This window comes from Eurypyga helias, unplaced genomic scaffold, assembly GCF_000690775.1.
Source record: "Eurypyga helias isolate BGI_N326 unplaced genomic scaffold, ASM69077v1 scaffold20757, whole genome shotgun sequence".
Classification (NCBI taxonomy): domain Eukaryota; kingdom Metazoa; phylum Chordata; class Aves; order Eurypygiformes; family Eurypygidae; genus Eurypyga; species Eurypyga helias.
The window spans coordinates 45,955-63,352 of record NW_010260062.1 but is presented as its reverse complement, the minus strand read 5'-3'; the positions used below and the strand labels follow the sequence as shown (position 1 = coordinate 63,352).

The window sequence follows — 17,398 nt, the reverse complement described above, 5'->3', positions numbered from 1 at the left end:
CTGCTGTTTCTATTTCCTTTTCCCCTTACCTAGTTCCCCTACTTCAATAGCTTTGTACCAGATCTGTTGGGAATTGTAAAACAAAAGAGTTATCAAAAAATAGTGAACAGTGGGTGGTTGTTGTTTTTTTAAATTTTATTTTATTATACAGTGTTGGCAATTGGAAATTTCACATTTAAAATAATTGTATCCAACAAGTCAAATACAGAAAACAGTTAATATTCTAAAAAGGAGCCAGCTAATCAATGCAGAAACACATTAATGGAAAATACAGCTTTTAGTTACACTTAAAAAATTATATATTTAGAATAAAACTTGAACCTGGTCCAGTAAACCCTTTGACCTGTAACAGGAAAACGCTTTTACACAGTATAACACGCAGACAGACTATTTAAAAAAGTGATCTGTCAGTGTTAGCACATGTATTGTTAGCAACACCCCCTTACTGTTCTAGTTGAGGCTCTAAAGTATATGCTTTACTAACTGCAAGAGTCACTTGCATTATCATCTCTACCTTCTGTCTGAAGCTGGTTCTGAGCATGGATGTTTCAAGTAGAGGTTTGTCTGTCCAGCTGTAGAGGTCCTATAGATATATTTGATTTCCTTTATATATTATAAAATATTAAAGTAAGTTCCAAATGGAAGTATTACCTTAACTCATAAAAGGTGCAGAATATTGCAGGATGTATAGCTTGACAGTGTTCACAAAGTTGAAGTTAGAAGTTGAGTTTTAAGAAGTAAAGGGTCTGGTACAGTGGTGTTGTAAATTGTAAGACTCCATTGTGACAGAAATTTCAAACTACAAAGGAAGCTTGAACTCTGGGACCAGACCTGCAAGCATTTGTGCATGTCATCAGCGTCACCCAGATGCTGTGCTCCTGCTGATTTCAGCCAAACGATTGATGGTTCCAGTTCTGCACGTGTGAAAGATACGTTAATAAGTAGTGACAGGAAGAGGTCATTTGTGTCTAGTAGGTGTGTTATGGCTGTTAATAAAAATCTAAAATAATCTTATTTTCAGTAAGTGTTTAGATCTTTGCAAAAAAAAGTGTTCTACTTTACACTAACAAATCACTTTTTCTAGTGAAACATTGAGTGAACGGTCGTAAACATTACACAGAACAGAAAAACCCTACGTAATACAGCTTATACACATTACTCAACATTTTTCGGTTGTTGGTTGTTTCTTTAAACCATATTGATCCTGTCTTGTATAATGGTTCTAGTGTAAAGGCACAGGTTGGTTAGGAAAGAAAAGCCTGCATCTCTGTCTCTCTACTTCGCGGTGACGATTTTCTTTTTGCATGTTGTTTGTTATTCCTCACTTTTCTGACTCTTATATGAAAACTATCAATTTCAGCCATTCGTTAAAAAAAGTGTAAGACATTACTGAAAAGTATATTACTACACGGAAGTGACTGAAATTTATTCTTCTTACTTGAGAGGCATTCCTTCAACCTATTTTGTTAAATATTTGGAAGATTTAATTCTTTAGTTGCTGAGAGCAAACCCGCATGGCAGACGCGCTCTGTCTCTTTCCCAGTGTTCTTTGAAATCTGTATTTTCAATGATTAGTAATGGAAGTTGCTAAATTTATGTGCATAATTTGCTTTTCGAGTGCATGAAAATGTAACAACAGGCAATTATTTTGGAAAACAATGCAGTGTTCCATTGAAGTTTAGAAGGGTGAGGAATGTAAACAAGACTGCAGAAGTCGTTGACATTTATTACAATAACACAGTGATTGTTCTATCTGTTTGCATTTCTAATACATCCTCAACGTGTCTCTGTCTGTCCCTTCATCTTCCATTAAAACAAATAATTCGGCAATCAGCTGGACTCATCAAAGTGAAGAACAATAAATTTGATCACTTGGTTTGTGCCGAAATACAAAACTAAAAAGTACAGCTCTGAATTAAATATCATCTATGCGATTATTTCTTTCTTAATAAATAATAGAAAATAAAAGATGAGAATAGAATTAGAGTTCAATCTTTATTTTAAATGAAAGACATAACAGTGGGGTGGGATTAGAGCCCAATGTTTCTTTTGCTTAAGGCAATCGAGTGCACTTATTTCAATGCCTGATAGTAATGAATTCAGTGCTATTGTGGAAATCAGACTTCACAAATTTCACATACAAAGCCATGAAATACGGCCATTTGCTGGTTCTGACACAGCATCAGGTTCTTATTAGTCATCTCCAGTAGCATTTCACTTCACTTGTTTTTTCCCCCTTTTTTTTTACAATAATGGGCTCTTATGGAAGTACTAGAACCTGGTTCATTCTGGCTTGGATTATCACTGCACACAAGGGCCATCGGGCACATACAGTTTTGTAAACAGGGATTTGTCTTTTCAGCCTTAAAAAAACAAACAGCAAACCCCAAAACCTAAGGTGGTAATAGTTCAAATAATTTCTTAAATGTCCACCTAAAATTATAATTTAAGAAATACCAAACCCAAATTCTTTTTTTTTTTTTTCCCTGCTGTTTAACTATTAAATCAACATGAAGCCTTTGGAAGTAGTTAGATCTCTCTCTTTGAAAAAAAGTAATTAAATTTTAGGCAAGTCTTCATGAAGATGAGTGTAAATCCTGAAGATTAGGTCAATATTAAAAAGTGTGCTGACAAAGTAAAATACGCAGGTGCTATGAATACATCTAGATTAGGAAGAAACCTTTTTCTTGTATACAATTCTTTTTAGATATCAAGCTTAATTTTAGGCCATGGCTACTAGTAGGTACTTAATCAAAATAATTGTGACAAAATATCATTATCAATTTTAAAATTATTGGGTTCATAAAAGTTTTGAGTTTTAATAATGTATAAAAAGTGAATTGAAGCTTTTAAAAGAGTTACAATTTTGAGACAAAAGAAACCGGGAGGTAGACAGATGTTTTGAGGATAAACAGATTTTTTTTTTTTGTCTAAGGCATTATGCCACTATACATTTAGAGCAGAAGAAAGGCTGCTGATTAATCTTATTTCAATTCCAGAGTGTCGCTGCTCATACTTACGGAAGACTATCAATGCACTTTTGGTCTTTGTGAGTCTGACCTTCTCTTCCCCATCTCCTTCTCTCTCTTTAGCAATACAGCTAAATGGAAGTGCTCTAATAATTTCTGCCCATTGCCTGTAGACAGGAATGTTCTGTTCTTAAACAGTAATAAAATACTATAAAATAGTAGGTATTGGAGTTGGAGATATGTGCTCTTTTGGTGCATATTTTGCAAAGAATGGTAAAAAGACAGACAACATGACCCCAACAATTGCCAGCATATACCCCCAGCCAATCTGGCAGTCTCCTGCATAGTAGATGTCGGAGTTCTCACAGAATCTCTTCACAGTAGCAGAGTTGAAACCAAAAGGGTAAACCAAAAGCCCAGAAGCCATTATGAACACTAGAGAGGAGAAAAGAAACAGCAATTATTATCGAACACCTCATTCCATTGGAAAAAAAGATCTTTGTTCTAGAATGGCAAATATATGTTCTGTTAACATGAGTGGAAAAGGTCACAGCTTAAAAGTGACGATTGTCAGGTTATCTTTGTTTTCATAATTACCTCTTATGGACAGCAGTGTCAGAACATGGGAGCAAGCTGGTGCTGGGATTTTTGAAATGCGAACTCTTGCCCACTGCGTAACAAAAACGTCGTAAGCCAAGCTATGTACCCATTTAAAAAGTAAGATGATTCAGACAGAGTGGAATCCAGAGGAGAAGTCCTAACTTCACAGATTCCAAACCAGCTTGATTTTCTCCTCAGTAGCATTTTTGTACTTGAGGCAAACAACTGCTTTGTTCTGCCAAATAAAAACTTTAGATGAAAGGGTTCAAATGTAGTGTTTCAGATTGCGCGAACTGGGTTCTGATAGTGTTAGCGCCTTCGCATTATTCTTAGTACTACAAACTCGGTTTGTTTACACAGTCCTGCATTTGACCCAGAGATTGTGAGGTGAAAAACAACACAACCTGTTGTCTTTTTGTGTGGCTTTTAGACATGCTGTAGAAATCTAGAGGTCCAGTAAGTAAAGGCACAGGGTTAAAGTAGCAGGAAATCTCTTGCGGTGAGTCGTCCTTTACCCCCCCTAGCCAAGCGCAGCAGCTGGATTAAACCCATGCGTCTTGAAGAGAGATGTCTGAAATACAAGCAAAGCCAGAGCCATCTCTTGATGTTGGAAAGCCAGACTTGTCTGTGCTATCTGACAGCTTATAATAGAACATCACAGATTTTACCATTTTTAATGAATACATGTTATATTTAAATATTGTGGCTTATTCAATTAATTTAATGAAAAGCAGAGCCACTTTTCCAGCTTTGAAAATACGACTGTGCAAGGTATAAGTCACGGCTGTGATAACAAGGTGTCGCAATACTCCAGGCACAGTTCTCAGGGCTGGTTTCTGCCCACCTTGAAGTCAAGAGGGGCTGAGCTAGGCCCATCCAAAGGGTTATGCCACCCTGGTATAAAAATCCATAGTCTATTTAAAATCTATTTTAAAAGGCTTCATTTTAAGTACCAAAAAGATACCACAACGCAGTCCCTTTTCCTACCTTTCCATTCTTCCAAGACAGTGTTTTGTTCAAATTCAGGGTGGGTGTTAGTGATTCAAGGACAGTGGTAATCAGAATTAACTGTTATGTTCGACCTGGTAGATAATTCATAACCTGCAAAGATCTAATGAAACATTATGATTATAAAACAAACATTATGTGCTATCCTCTGTATTTGTAATTGCCTTTCTGGGAGGGCATGTCCATATTACTGCAATTATAGTACTGGAGAGGCTTCATCTTAAGAGTATCCACTAAAGAAAGTCAACCACTCATTAACCTTTCTTTAATTTAAAAAAACCCCAAACTTTAACACCCTTGAGGGCCAGATGCAGTCAAAAAGTTTAACACAACCTGTGAAGTCCCTGAATAATTTGAATTAAACCTTTCCTTCTAGTCTAAATGGAACCACTGAGTTAAGAGCTTGTAAAAAAGAGTATGACCAAGAAAATGGAAATGAAAAGGAGATACTGGGATGGAAACAAACTTGCCAGTCTCTTTTTTCCTCGGGTACAAAGAGAAACTCCCTGCCCTTAAGTGGAGCTCTCAGAGCAAGGTGCTGTTCCCTGCACTGGCTCCCACCCCCACGCTCCCTTCCTTTACGCCTTTAAGAGTAAGTTTTCAGTGGTTCCCAAGCACAGGACACTGGCCTTCGCCTCTTCCCAGGCTCAAGGTGTGTGAAGGTGATGCTGCAGGAGCCAGTTTAATCCCGGGCGCAGGCACCGTCTGGAGCCCATCTCACGCTCCCTGGATTCAACCAGCTGCCCCTGCTGCAGGTGCCCGGGGAGCTCACAAAGCTCAGCACCGAGCTCTTAGCTGTTGTGTGTGTGCGTTTCGGCTCTGCCATTAAACAAGCATCCAGCAGCTGAATACAAAGAAGTACGTTGTATTATGCAGATCGCCCTCAACCACACACGTGTGACACCAGTAACAACAATACAAAATGAAAATACAGTAAACATGAAGCTGAACTAGGCACACACGCAAAAAACTTGACCAGCAAAGGTCACTGAGCTTTCCCAACAGAAGAGCTAGGGGCCAGCACACTCAGTTTGTTCAGTAGCCTGAAAGTTGTGTGACGCTCTTGGACACCCAGGAAAATTCTCCGAGCGCAGAAACAGAGGAAGCAACCTTGGAGAACAACCAGAAAAAAGGGACAATTTTCCTCCTGCTGTTGTCAAGTTTGAGAGTGTCAAACCACCAAGCAACAAACTAAACCACGTTAATCCATAGGCCTGTGTAGGTTGTAGCATTCGCTCGTGGCTAACACAGCCAAGGAAGTGGAACAACGTGCTGCCTAAGAAGCTGTGATGGGAAGGGGTACACAGCATAGCCCCACTCACAACCCAGGCTGCTCGGCTGCTGGAAGAATCTTGAAATAGCCCTGTGGTGCAAAACCTTATGTAAAGGGAAGCGAGACAATTTTAGGGGAAACAGCAACTGCTTTAAGCAAGAAGCATGTCTAAAATTAAAATTTCAGTTTGTTCATCTTTTTGAAGCCAAAACAGTCCACACATCTCGATCAGCAGAAGAAAACAGTAAGCAGAATTGGAAACAATCTTTTTATCATAAAATCCTTTTCAACTTTGCTGACTGTTAAAATCTGCTGCTTTCTGACGCTATCTCAGCCCCTTGCTCTATCTACTTTACATAGCTGCCCATACGTGTTTTCAATTGGGTTACACAGAATTATTTTGAAGGCTGTGCTTTACAGTGACAGCAGTGTTTTGATTACCGCTTGGTGCTGATGTTGTACGGTGGGATTTCATGGAAGACGCTTTGTGGTTTTGAAGGCTAGAAATAATCTGTCACAGTCAAATGTAATGTGTTCACATATCAAACAGGCTAAAAAGTTACCCATGGTTTCATATCCTCAGGCATGTCATAGAATGACCTCGTTATTCTCATTTAGGCGCCCTCTTTCTTACAAAGGCTCAAAATATTGAATAGCCTGTTATAATCAGCCGAAGCCAAGCTTTCAGACGTGGTGCTAATGACTGCTTAATAGTGCTGTCTGTCAGCAGTGCAGTTAGCTGGGGGAGCACACAAAGAAACAGTGGGGCTCCATTTAGGCTCCTCATCTAACACTTATGCCTCTGCACGATTTTCCAACAACAAACATCACTTTAAAAGGTGTCAGAATACAGCAGTGAGTGCATCTTGCCATGATGTGTAGTGTAATCCTGCTGTCATACAAGAAGATGAGGCAGCTAGACAACATATTTGGGTCTGTGCTATAGTGTGAAGCATATGGAGCGTAGAGGGGACTTGCTGGTGAAATGGAGAGCTGGAGTTCTTTTTTAAACATGGCTTGACTGATTGGTTGATTCACCTCCCATCAGCTATGGAGTTTTTTTAAAAACATGCACTTTTTTGTTTTAATATCTGACACACAGTGTTTGATTTTGCTAGGTCCTCGTCCCCTGGCCAGTAAGTCACAGCCACTGCTGAGAGCAAGGCGGTTTAAAGTCAACTCCACGCGCATTGGTTAAACTGTAAGTCACTTTTTTATTTCTACTGTATAATCTTCTGCCCTCCCAAACAGTTACAGTCCCACCCTCATCCTCTCACATCCTCTTTACTTCACTGGTGTCCTACAGCCAATTGGTAATGGCAGTTTCTCCTCTGAAGGGTTTGGCAGCCAAGGCAGGATTGTGCTCCTGCTCCCTATGCAGGTCCAAGGCTTAAAAAATATGGTTTACCTAATTTTTTAAAAAAGTAGATTCCTGAATTTGTCAATTTCTAAATAAAATAACTTTCATTAAGAAGATATTATTAGAAAGGAGGGCACTTCTTTTTAGGGAAAATAGGACATTTGTAGAAAAGGCTGTGAATTGTTGGTGGTAATAATACTGAATCAATGATGCTTCTACTCAGGGAAAATAGCATTTTCTGCAATTTTAAAATCTCACAAACTATAACTCTTTGTCATTGCAATGGTTTATTAATTTCATTAAGCTCTTGAAGTACTGTTTAATTATTTAAATCTATCACAAACCATTTTCTAGTTTATTGTAAACCAAACCAAAGTAATGCAGTTCTCTAGAGTGTGTATAGAGGGCACCAGTGTACAACTCTCTTAAATACCATGCACAAAAAATGGCTATTATTTCCATTTCCACTTCTTTCGGCAAGACTGATGGAGTTTTCAACGAGAAACACAGTAATTGAATAGTTCTCTGTGTTGTGAAGCAGCAGTGTGAAAACTTGGCTAAGCTTATGTGTATCCTTCCACACTAATGTTGAAATGGCTGGAAATCCAGAGGTGGAACACAAATACTAGAGAGATCAGAAAAAGCTATTTTATTTTATTGTGGTAATAGGTTTAGATGAGTTGTAGTAGTAGTGCTGATCACCCGCAGTAAAATATGCTCTGTGCATGAATTATCTTCCCAAAATTACCTGCCGTAAGAAGATGAGTTTGTCTTAGAAGTTTAATTTGCTTATTTTAGGAGTATGTTATATTCCTGACACTTGTGACAATGATGGATTAATTGCAAGATTGTGGACATATCAGACAATCATAAGAATTAGGGCTGAACTGTAGGCCAGCATGAGTATTATTCCAACCCTATTACAGATTATCACAGTTTCTTGGAACATTTTTATTCACAGAGTTTAATCTGTTTTCACTCATCAAGAAGTTTCCTATCACATATAATCCATTAGCTCCCTTCTTAAAACCGGCAGTTCTTCTTATGCACCATCAGTTGACTTTCAATAACACATTTCCTCTCAGGCTTATACATGTAATTAATTCTAATATTTTTATTAGCTCCTCTTAGGCTTTTTTTAGGTTTACGTGATTTTACGTACATCATTTTAACTGAGAAACAGATGCTGATCCAAAGCCACAGACACCAACACAAAGTCAGGAATAGAGCTAAAGTGAGCAGCAATGAGAAAACCTTTCAACCAGTATGACAGACAGTCTCCAAAAACATAATTTCTTGTCCTGCTGCACTCACAGCATTGAGGCTAAACTCAACGCTTTCCAGCTCTCTTCTCAAGCAAATATTTTAGTAGCATGCCTGAAGGGTTACTAGATTTAGGATATTTGGGACATAGGTGGTGCAAGTTCCCTTGTATAAAAAGGAGATACCTATACATCTCCTCAAACAATTGGAAACCTAAAGACAATGCTAAATAAGATCCAGGGTCACAGTTATTGTTGTTAATATCTGCACATGAGTGTACAAACAGAAACAAGATGGAATTTTGGTGTATCCACAAATTAGTGATTTCCTTTCAGCTATTTCAGAAGGGAAGGAATTACCTAGAGTAATTTTGTTGAGAGCTGAGATACATCTAAAATCAGCAGGCATCATATTAAATGCCAATTAAGTATAAACAAAATGAACAGGGAAGTGACCTGTCAAAGATAAAACAAACCAGACAAAACCCTACTGTTAAGGAAGCAGAACTTTCCAGGGGCGAGGCAAACAGTGACCACTGTTAAATGCCATTCTACTCTGCTGAACTCCTGGCAGGTGCATGTCAGGTACCTGTAGTTCAAACTCTTGAAAGCAGCCCTGGCAATTATTCCCTGCAAGGAAAGCAAAATAGAGAGCAGGGGAAGGGGACAATAATGCCCATATACTTGGCATCAAAATGTAGCTATCTTGCTTTGTAACTGAACAAAGAGCTGGAACTTGGAATAATGATACAGCCACTCCTAAGGTATTACACGTTAGCTCTTCTCTTTTGTAAAGAATTATTCCATTGGCTTCATTTCAGTCAAAGAGCATGTATCAGTGCTGGACTGTTGCCAAATCAGGAGATTATACCAGTTCCTTTTCTAAATGGTGCAACTCACAAGTTAGCACTTAGCAGCTATAATGTAAATGTGGTTATCACGAAAGCTATGGAGCTTGTCAAACCCCTTTGTTAGCTAACAAAGGAAATGTATTCATTTGGACAGTATCTCCAAACTCTTATGTTTAAATAAATGCTAAGTGTGTGACTACTGCTCTCAAGGTAAGGAACTGCATTAGATAGGGTAACTTGTATTTTTATATATGTATATTTATGCAAAACTACTGGGAAGTATATGTCTATAAAAAGCTGGACAAGGTTTCCCATTTCAGTTTATTTGGACTTAACTGAGGTGGAATAGGAATTGGTTATTTTAAATAAAACTAGCACTGAAATAAGAGTGCCCATGCACCTTCTTGCACACATCCTTTTAGAACGACTTAAATACCCCATTCAAGTTCTGTTGGCACAACTTCCTCATTCAGTTGGGCCCTTATTGCTCAAATAACCTGTTTCAGAAACGTGTAACAGTTGTACGAACAGCTGAATCTAGCTCCCTGATTAACGGAAGGGAGTGGAATTGAACTATCCCGACTTTGCAAAAGAAATTCTCTGAAGCCAACATAGAGGTAATTGGGCTTGGTAATTGCTGCATTAGCTGCAAGTTTATTAAGGGCTACAAAAGGAAATGCCATCCCAGTGACCTTTGAGGTTGCATTTCACAGCATGTTTTCTACATGAGAACAAATGATGAAACTTCACTATTCCTGCCAAGTGAGTGGTAGCTATGGTGAAGATTTATAGGTGTAATCTGGTAATCTATGGGCCTAATCATGCAGTTATAGAGTTGCGTGTCATTTACTCAAAAAGGCTGAAATGATCTAGCACTGTGTGGACTGTGGTGAAGGAGTGCATTTTGTCATCTGCAAGGTTACAAGATATACAGCCTATTTAGCAGACTGTAAAAGGCAGAGACAGGAGCTAATGTTTCTCAAAATAGCAGACTGTTACACAAAATTTTACAAGACTCAGAGAGATAAGAAATGGGGACTGCACTCTAATTTGGAAACCATTACGATCTGCCTTTTTCGTATAGCTTCAATAATTACATAGAATTTCTATTTCATTTTTTGGAAATTATTTAAGTCATGCTCACTTCATCTCTTTCGGAGATGCTTTTTCAGAACAGCGAACACAGCAGCAGACTAATAATACAATATTCACATATTTAAGTGTTGGATTCTTAGATGAGAGCGGCGTGTTCAGAATGTATCGTGCCCGTAATGTGCCTGTGTTCCCTTATCCATGTTACATTTTATTCAACACTTAGAAGTGCTAATAAAAAGCACCTATTTCAGTTGCTCTGTTTTAGGTAAACATAGTATGGTACGCATTTTCTATGCAATGCACTTTGGTTAACTGCTCAACTCCGTTTCTACAAATAGAAATCAAGGTGGCAAACACTTTGCTTCTCTTCTTAATTAACCTTTCCATGCCAAAACCAGTACGTTCTCCAGCACAAGCAGGGAATGAAACTGATGACTGAAAATTTATATTGATACTTCTTCCTGTGATCTTTTGGCGAAGAACAAGTGCAGCTTCAACTCACCATCTGATGCATACCCTAGCAAGGAACAGTATAAGCTTGGGTCCTTGTGCCACTGGAAGTAGTGAGGGAGCAGACACATTTCCTTGCAGCATATTGTCTCTCCTTTGGAGCCAGCTCGCCTGGGAATGGGGGATGCTGCCCAGCCTACAGCAGGTCTTGGCTCCTGCTCTGGCTGTCAATTCCAAGTTCTTAAATAGCTATTTAGAGCAGGGGCTGAGGTCCAAAAGACAGGCGGTGAGGTGTAGATCACCTGAAATGTCATGATTCGACATGACACATTTGCTCCCTTCTCTTCCCCGCCTGCTCACCTCACAGGTCTCTTTTGAATCAATCTTTTCACCTCTCCCAAGACTCACAATTTAAGCAGAGCAGACACTCATGAAAACAGATTTATAATGAAGCTGGTGGCCATTAAATACTAGCCTTACATCAGAGGTGACCTTACTGTAAAGCATTGTACACTGAATTTATTTTGACTTTGCACATTCTATACCTTGTCTTCCGCATTGCAGAGACACACGGTATGGCAGCCGAGTCAGGGGTGGCAGGAGGCCTGATGCCTGCGAATAATGCCCACCTCTCACTTCGTTACACTTGCACTTCACATCTCAGCAGTCTTCAAGCCTCAGGGATAGCGCATTCATTACTTCTTTCAAAGACATGTATTTTACATAAATGGCTGAAAGGTGATTAGATTCCCTGACAGAAGAGCATTTTATCTGGAATGCTACCATGAAAAATATGTGCCTAAAACAAAAAAGGCATCCTACATCCTTCTCCTAATTGGTTTAAGCTGCAAAGGCCAGCTTCAGTTTTCCCAGAGCACAGGAACTATCAGGAAGACACAAATTACATGTTTTCATATCTCCTCATAAAAACTCCTTGACAGGGGGTTGAAACCAGCGTGTTCTCTTCCTCAGATGTCCTAGTCCTGTGAATGTCATCACTCAGCAGAAGCACTCATACTGCCACCTGATCATAAAGAACAGTTCTGTAACAACCCTCATTTCACGCTACTGATTCCAGCCCACCATAAATCAGCCACACCACAAGTAACGTCGTCTGTTCTCAAGCTCCCCTCTTTTTACGGCCCAGGTGCCACACAGCTGTAGCCATATGGTAGCCTACGTCCTACTCAAGTGGGTTATACCTCCAACAGTAACACTACCTGAGTACTTGGAAGCTTTTCGATGCTGCAGACTGGAAAAGTGCAGCTCGTACTCATGCAGTGGTTTTCCTAACCTTTAAAAATGTTACAAAAGACATCAGCTCTGGCTTAAAGCAGATGCTCTGCAGTAGGAAAGGGGATAGCAACTGCTAATTCACTGAAAGCTGCCTGGAACTGCAGCAGGTGATCCCAGGGCTGATCCTCACACAAGCCTGGCAGCATGATGCACTCTTGTCCTTCCTTGTCAGTGCACCCTCCTTCTACCATCCAGCTTGGTTTTTTCCTGAGCAGAGGTTGCTTGCACTGATTGCTGGCTGTGCAAATGAATTCGTGCAGCACTGCTAACATTTTTACTTCAGTCATGTTTGATCTCTGTGTTCCTTAGCCAAGCCTTAGCAGCATTCAGGAATGTGACCTGTTAAAGGACATGGTCAAAACAGTACCTGGCTGGGTCGTGGTGGTCAAGCCACACACTCATGTAGCAGCAGACAGGTCTATTTTCAAGAATCACCAGCCACCTCCCATACAAGAGGCTGATTTAATCCAAGGATGCTGGAAGAAAAGAGCCAAAACTTACCTGGCACCTTACCTGAGCACACTGCCAGCACCAAGGACCACGTGTGCTCCTCACCTCCCACTGCAGACACCATGTATAGGTACCTAAGCAAGTCGCTGCTTGCAACGGCCCCTGTCAACTGCACCGGTTTGCCATTCTAGTGCACTTCAAAAGGCAGGTTTTGGCTCATGTCCCTTCTCCAGCGCGTGGGGCAAGACACTCATAATTGAGTGATGGGCACTTCAACTCCCAGCTCGTAAACAGACAAAGGTAACTTAAGGCCATAGTAAAAGAAAAGAAGTAATTGAGTTCTGAGGCAGAGCTACTTAGGTTAGACAAATAATGTAGAAATCCAGAGTAGTGATAGAAATGTCCAAAATTACTAGCTAAATAAAAGTGATTTGGGATATCTGATCATTTTTATCAGGTTGGCCCAGTTGCACAATCTCCCATCTCCAATTATACGAAAAGGGCCCACACTTCCTGCTTCATTAATGCATTTGAAGGATTTAATGAGTTACTTCATCAGGTTAATAAATCCCTTCAATAACTTTATTACACTTTGATACAGTTATTCAAGTGGTGCAGCTAACAAATGATCATCATTTATATTTCTTGACAGAGTAACTTAGTTAATATATTTGGACTGTGAAATACAAAATCCATAAATAAACTATGGGGACGATTGAAAGTCTTTGTGGGAGAGGGTTTTTTCTATCTCCAGTTAAAGTAGCATTGGGAATCCTCTGTCTATTGTGCAAGTAACTTCAGGCAAATGCTAAGGAGAACTGCAGGAGGTTGGTGCCTCCTAGCCATGTTCCGCTTCCCACGGAGCGCTTAGGGAGGAGGCAAGCTGCTGCAGGACATGTACCGCTGCCTATAGGGAGATGTCTAAAAATGCATCAGAAGGGACATAACCCACATTTATTGGTTCCAACAGTTCATCAGGTTTAAAATCCAGCTTCATGAAGGCTGTTCAATTTTTTTGAGGTTAACATCTTTGGCTAATTTTGACAAGGTGCAGTGACACCATCAGAAAATAACATTATAGTTTCAAAATTATTTTAAAACTAAATTGAATTGGTTGCCATGCCATTTGTTTTTCCTGTGGCATCACAGTAAATGCAATCATCACCAGAATAACCTTAGGGGCAAGGGTGTTTTCAGAATCTTAACCTTCGAATGGTCAGCAGTATTACAGCTTCCTAATACCAGAGTAATAATATTTATGGTAGGTAGACTGCAAGAATGCAACCATACCATTTATTTACTTACACTTGATAGCCACCTCTGGCAAGAACAAATTTCCCATTAATCACCACCTTATCTCTGTAAGAAACAGTTACTCTCAAGGACATCTGTATTATGCCCTTTGTTTTATTAATACAGAGAATAGTGCTGCTATGGATCTTTTGACACTGAACTTTATTTATTTTCTAGATTTTCTTTTTTAAGGGGAGTTGAAATGTCAAAATAAAATAGACATTGATCTTTCTTATTAAGCAAACTATTTAAGACCCCAATCATAGCAAGGGACATGTGCATTGGAAATTTCTATGAATATATTTTTATGTAAAGAATCTGAAAATCAGTCTCTCTTCTCCTTTTTATCTGCTGAAACTCCTGTTTCGAATTCCAAGCTTCTCCTGGGAGTTCCGATGACCTTGTTAACATGTGAGAGTGCCAGAAAAGCAGTGCCCTCCAGTCCAGGGGGTCAGGGAAGTAAAGCCCATTTCTAAGCTCAGATCTTAGCTTGTAATAAAAAATGCATATTTCTCTTCCCCTTCACGTAGTCTTTAGCTAGCACTTTAAAAATTACATATTATATTGAGCTTCAGGCTGGTTTGTTTTTCTAATTTTTCAAGAGCACTGCATCATATATTTTCATCTTTAAAAAAGAAATCAATATAGGCCCAGCAGGGGACAATATCAGACAGCCAAATTCTCTTTCATGTGAGAAAAGCATTAGTAGAAAGACATCCACAAGCTGAAATTTGTGGAAGTTTCTCCCAGTCAATGGGTTCAGTTTCCTAAACCAAGAGACAGTCAGAGGTAAGCACAGGTCTCAGGTCAGCTCGGAAGGACCAGGGCTCTTCCCGCTGGCAGCAGACTAACTTCTGTGCAATCTGCTTTGACATAATGGAGCTGCAGTTTCCCATCTCCTTTCATTTTGGCTCCAAGCACCACGCAGAGCCCAGGGCAGCAGGGCCACTCGAGCGCTGTGATTGCAGAGGAGACGCAAGCAGCATTTAATGGCTGCTTTCCCATGCAGCCGCCTCTCAGCGCTGTCTCGGTGAGTGATAACTGTTGGCAGAGGGAACCGGTGATGCTCGTGTGTTTTAGATAGAGCAAAGCAAAAGGCCCTGCCACCAGCCAGCCCTCTGCCCCTTCTCTCTCCATCTGTCTCAGCCCAGGACACAGAAGAAGCATTGGTTGTCCTGATCCACCCTGCAGGCCTGAGTGTCCTTTCCATGGAAACCAGAGCCTGAAGATGGAGGAAAGGAAAGAAAACAAGCCTCAGTCCATGCCCTCTATGGCACGATGGCCTCTCTTCAGAAGTGGCCAAGTGCTTGGCAGGAAGGAGATATGCTCCGTTGCGTGAAAGCAAATAATTTATCTTACAACAGGGCAAGCTTTACACAGTACCAGAATTAGGTGGTTATGCCAGTCGAAGGGGGACCTATTCATTTTAATTTGCTGTTTAATTAGATGTCCAATACCATACAGTAGTGAGATGCTTGCTTGGATGGGATGAGCCACCTAATTGTCAGGTGAACATGCAGTCACGCCTGCCTCCTGAACTCAAGCGCTGCTCACACAGCAATTACTCTGGCGTCTGTCAACTGTGATTTAACCAGTAATTTGCTTGCAAAGTGAAAGCTGTGCTTTCAAATACAGTAAAGGACTCTTATCCTCTGTCCTGCCCCTGTGCCACTGCTGGCTCCAAGTTACGCTGGTCCTGCCAGGGATGTTACCCAGCACAACTGTCCCGTGTGAGATGTCAGGTGTGGGTAGGGTTGGCTGAGCCAGGAGAGCAAACCCCCCAGTGAGTCTGTGCTGGTTTGGCAGGTTAGGGCAACCCAGTGTGTGTCAATGGGGGTGTAAGGATGCTGTTGGGAGCAACGCCAGCCATGCAGCTGGGTTGCTCTGACTCCAGCGGGTGAGCAGAGCCCAGCCTCAGGCGCCCCTGCTCAGCTGTGCCTGCCCAGCTCCCCACCACTCTGCTGAGAGTTGGGACCCCCATTTCGCTGCAGGCACCGCCACTGAGACTGCCAGCCCCAGCACGCAGCAGCAAGAAACGCCCCAGGCAGGCGTTGCATTAGGGCTGGTTAGTCCATGACAGGGGCTTCCTTCAGGGCTGGCAAAAATAACCCCACAGCCTTTCCATCTTCCTGTATTTAAATGTTTGAGTTAATAATATTTATGGAGTGGCACAGAAAAATGAACTTCCATACATCATTTGTCATCTCAGGGTACTGAATTACACCATTGCTGAAAGAGATACAGTGAAGTGTGCCCAATAAACATAGCGTATTTTGCACAATTCACTTTGCATTTTCCATATCCTGCAACAAGCACAGGATAGCAAGGCTTCTTAATGACCATAATAGATGTGCAGGAGGAGCAGTTCCCTGAGGACTACAGATTAATCAGGGAAATACTCGTTGTTCTGGCAGAAGGGATGTGCATCTAGGCAGGGCAAATGATGAACCCTAAGTGCATCCAGCAGCCATCAGGGTCCAAAAGTTTCCATTCATTTAACTCATTTTCCCTCTAAGAAAACAATGCGTTTCAGCGCAGCATCAGGACATAATGGCACTTGTTCTCCATCCTAATTCCTTGAGGGTTTTGTCTGACAGAAGCATAAAGAGGCCCCACATTCATTTTAAGGACTACAAATGCTTAAGAGTCAGTTTTCAGACTAAGACATCCCCGCTGCTTGCTTAGATCCAGTGTTCGGGGGAGGACATCAGGACTCAGCTGCAGTATCTGATTACTGTGCCAGGGACTTGGGAACAAGTTAGATTTAAAGGATTTGTCATCGGCTGATCTAAATCTTTGCCTGGGTTTTTAGTACCCGAGCTACGCTGCATGCCCACTGGTTGCAGTCCTTCCTACAGTCTATCACAGTCTTATTAATTTTGCAGTTTGGCACGGTTGTTGCCACCTAGAAGTTTTCAATCCGGTGTTTGCTGTAACCATGTGCAACCTCTGTGCTGTACACGTATTTCTCTAGTGTTTGTTTTCAGATTAGCCACAGAAAGGAAAAACTAAAAGCAGATGTGTCATACTTTTCTCTGTACGTTTGGAAATTCAGTCATGGAAATATCTTTGTCAGATAAATGAATTCCAGGTCACTGGGATAAATGGATGCAATAAAATACTTGTATGTAGAAGAAACCCATACAAAAATGTGATCCAACAACTCTTCAAGGAAATTGCTGTGTAAGGGATCCAAATTTGAGGCTTACCTCAGGCTTTTGCATAACTTGATAGTTAGTACTTTAAACTGGAGAAAATATGATGGGATATTTCAGTATTTTTCCACTTGCTTTTTCAATTTCATGGGATCAGCAGAAAGTGAAAGGAACCAAAGCTGAGCTAATGCTGTGCTTTTGACTCCACCATTGCCTGAACACACAGCAGGGATCATGTGGTAAAGGAGTAGGTGTTAGCCCTCTTATGGGCATCCCAAAACTGCCAGAAAATGTGGATTTTTGAGTTGTTTTCAACATAGCATGAGAAAGAGGAAA

At 40.6% G+C, this 17,398-nt stretch overlaps 1 protein-coding gene across 1 annotated transcript in view; it reads right to left on the bottom strand.

Moving 5' to 3' along the window:
- Nucleotides 1-3,091: 3,091 nt before the first annotated feature.
- The window catches only part of TMEM211 (transmembrane protein 211), a 50,026-nt gene continuing 35,719 nt past the window's right edge, over nucleotides 3,092-17,398 (bottom strand). Inside the window, exon 2 of the mRNA XM_010154911.1 lies at nucleotides 3,092-3,404. Coding sequence (XP_010153213.1) covers nucleotides 3,178-3,404 — 227 coding nt within the window. The 3' untranslated portion in view covers nucleotides 3,092-3,177. The remainder of the gene's footprint in view (nucleotides 3,405-17,398) is intronic.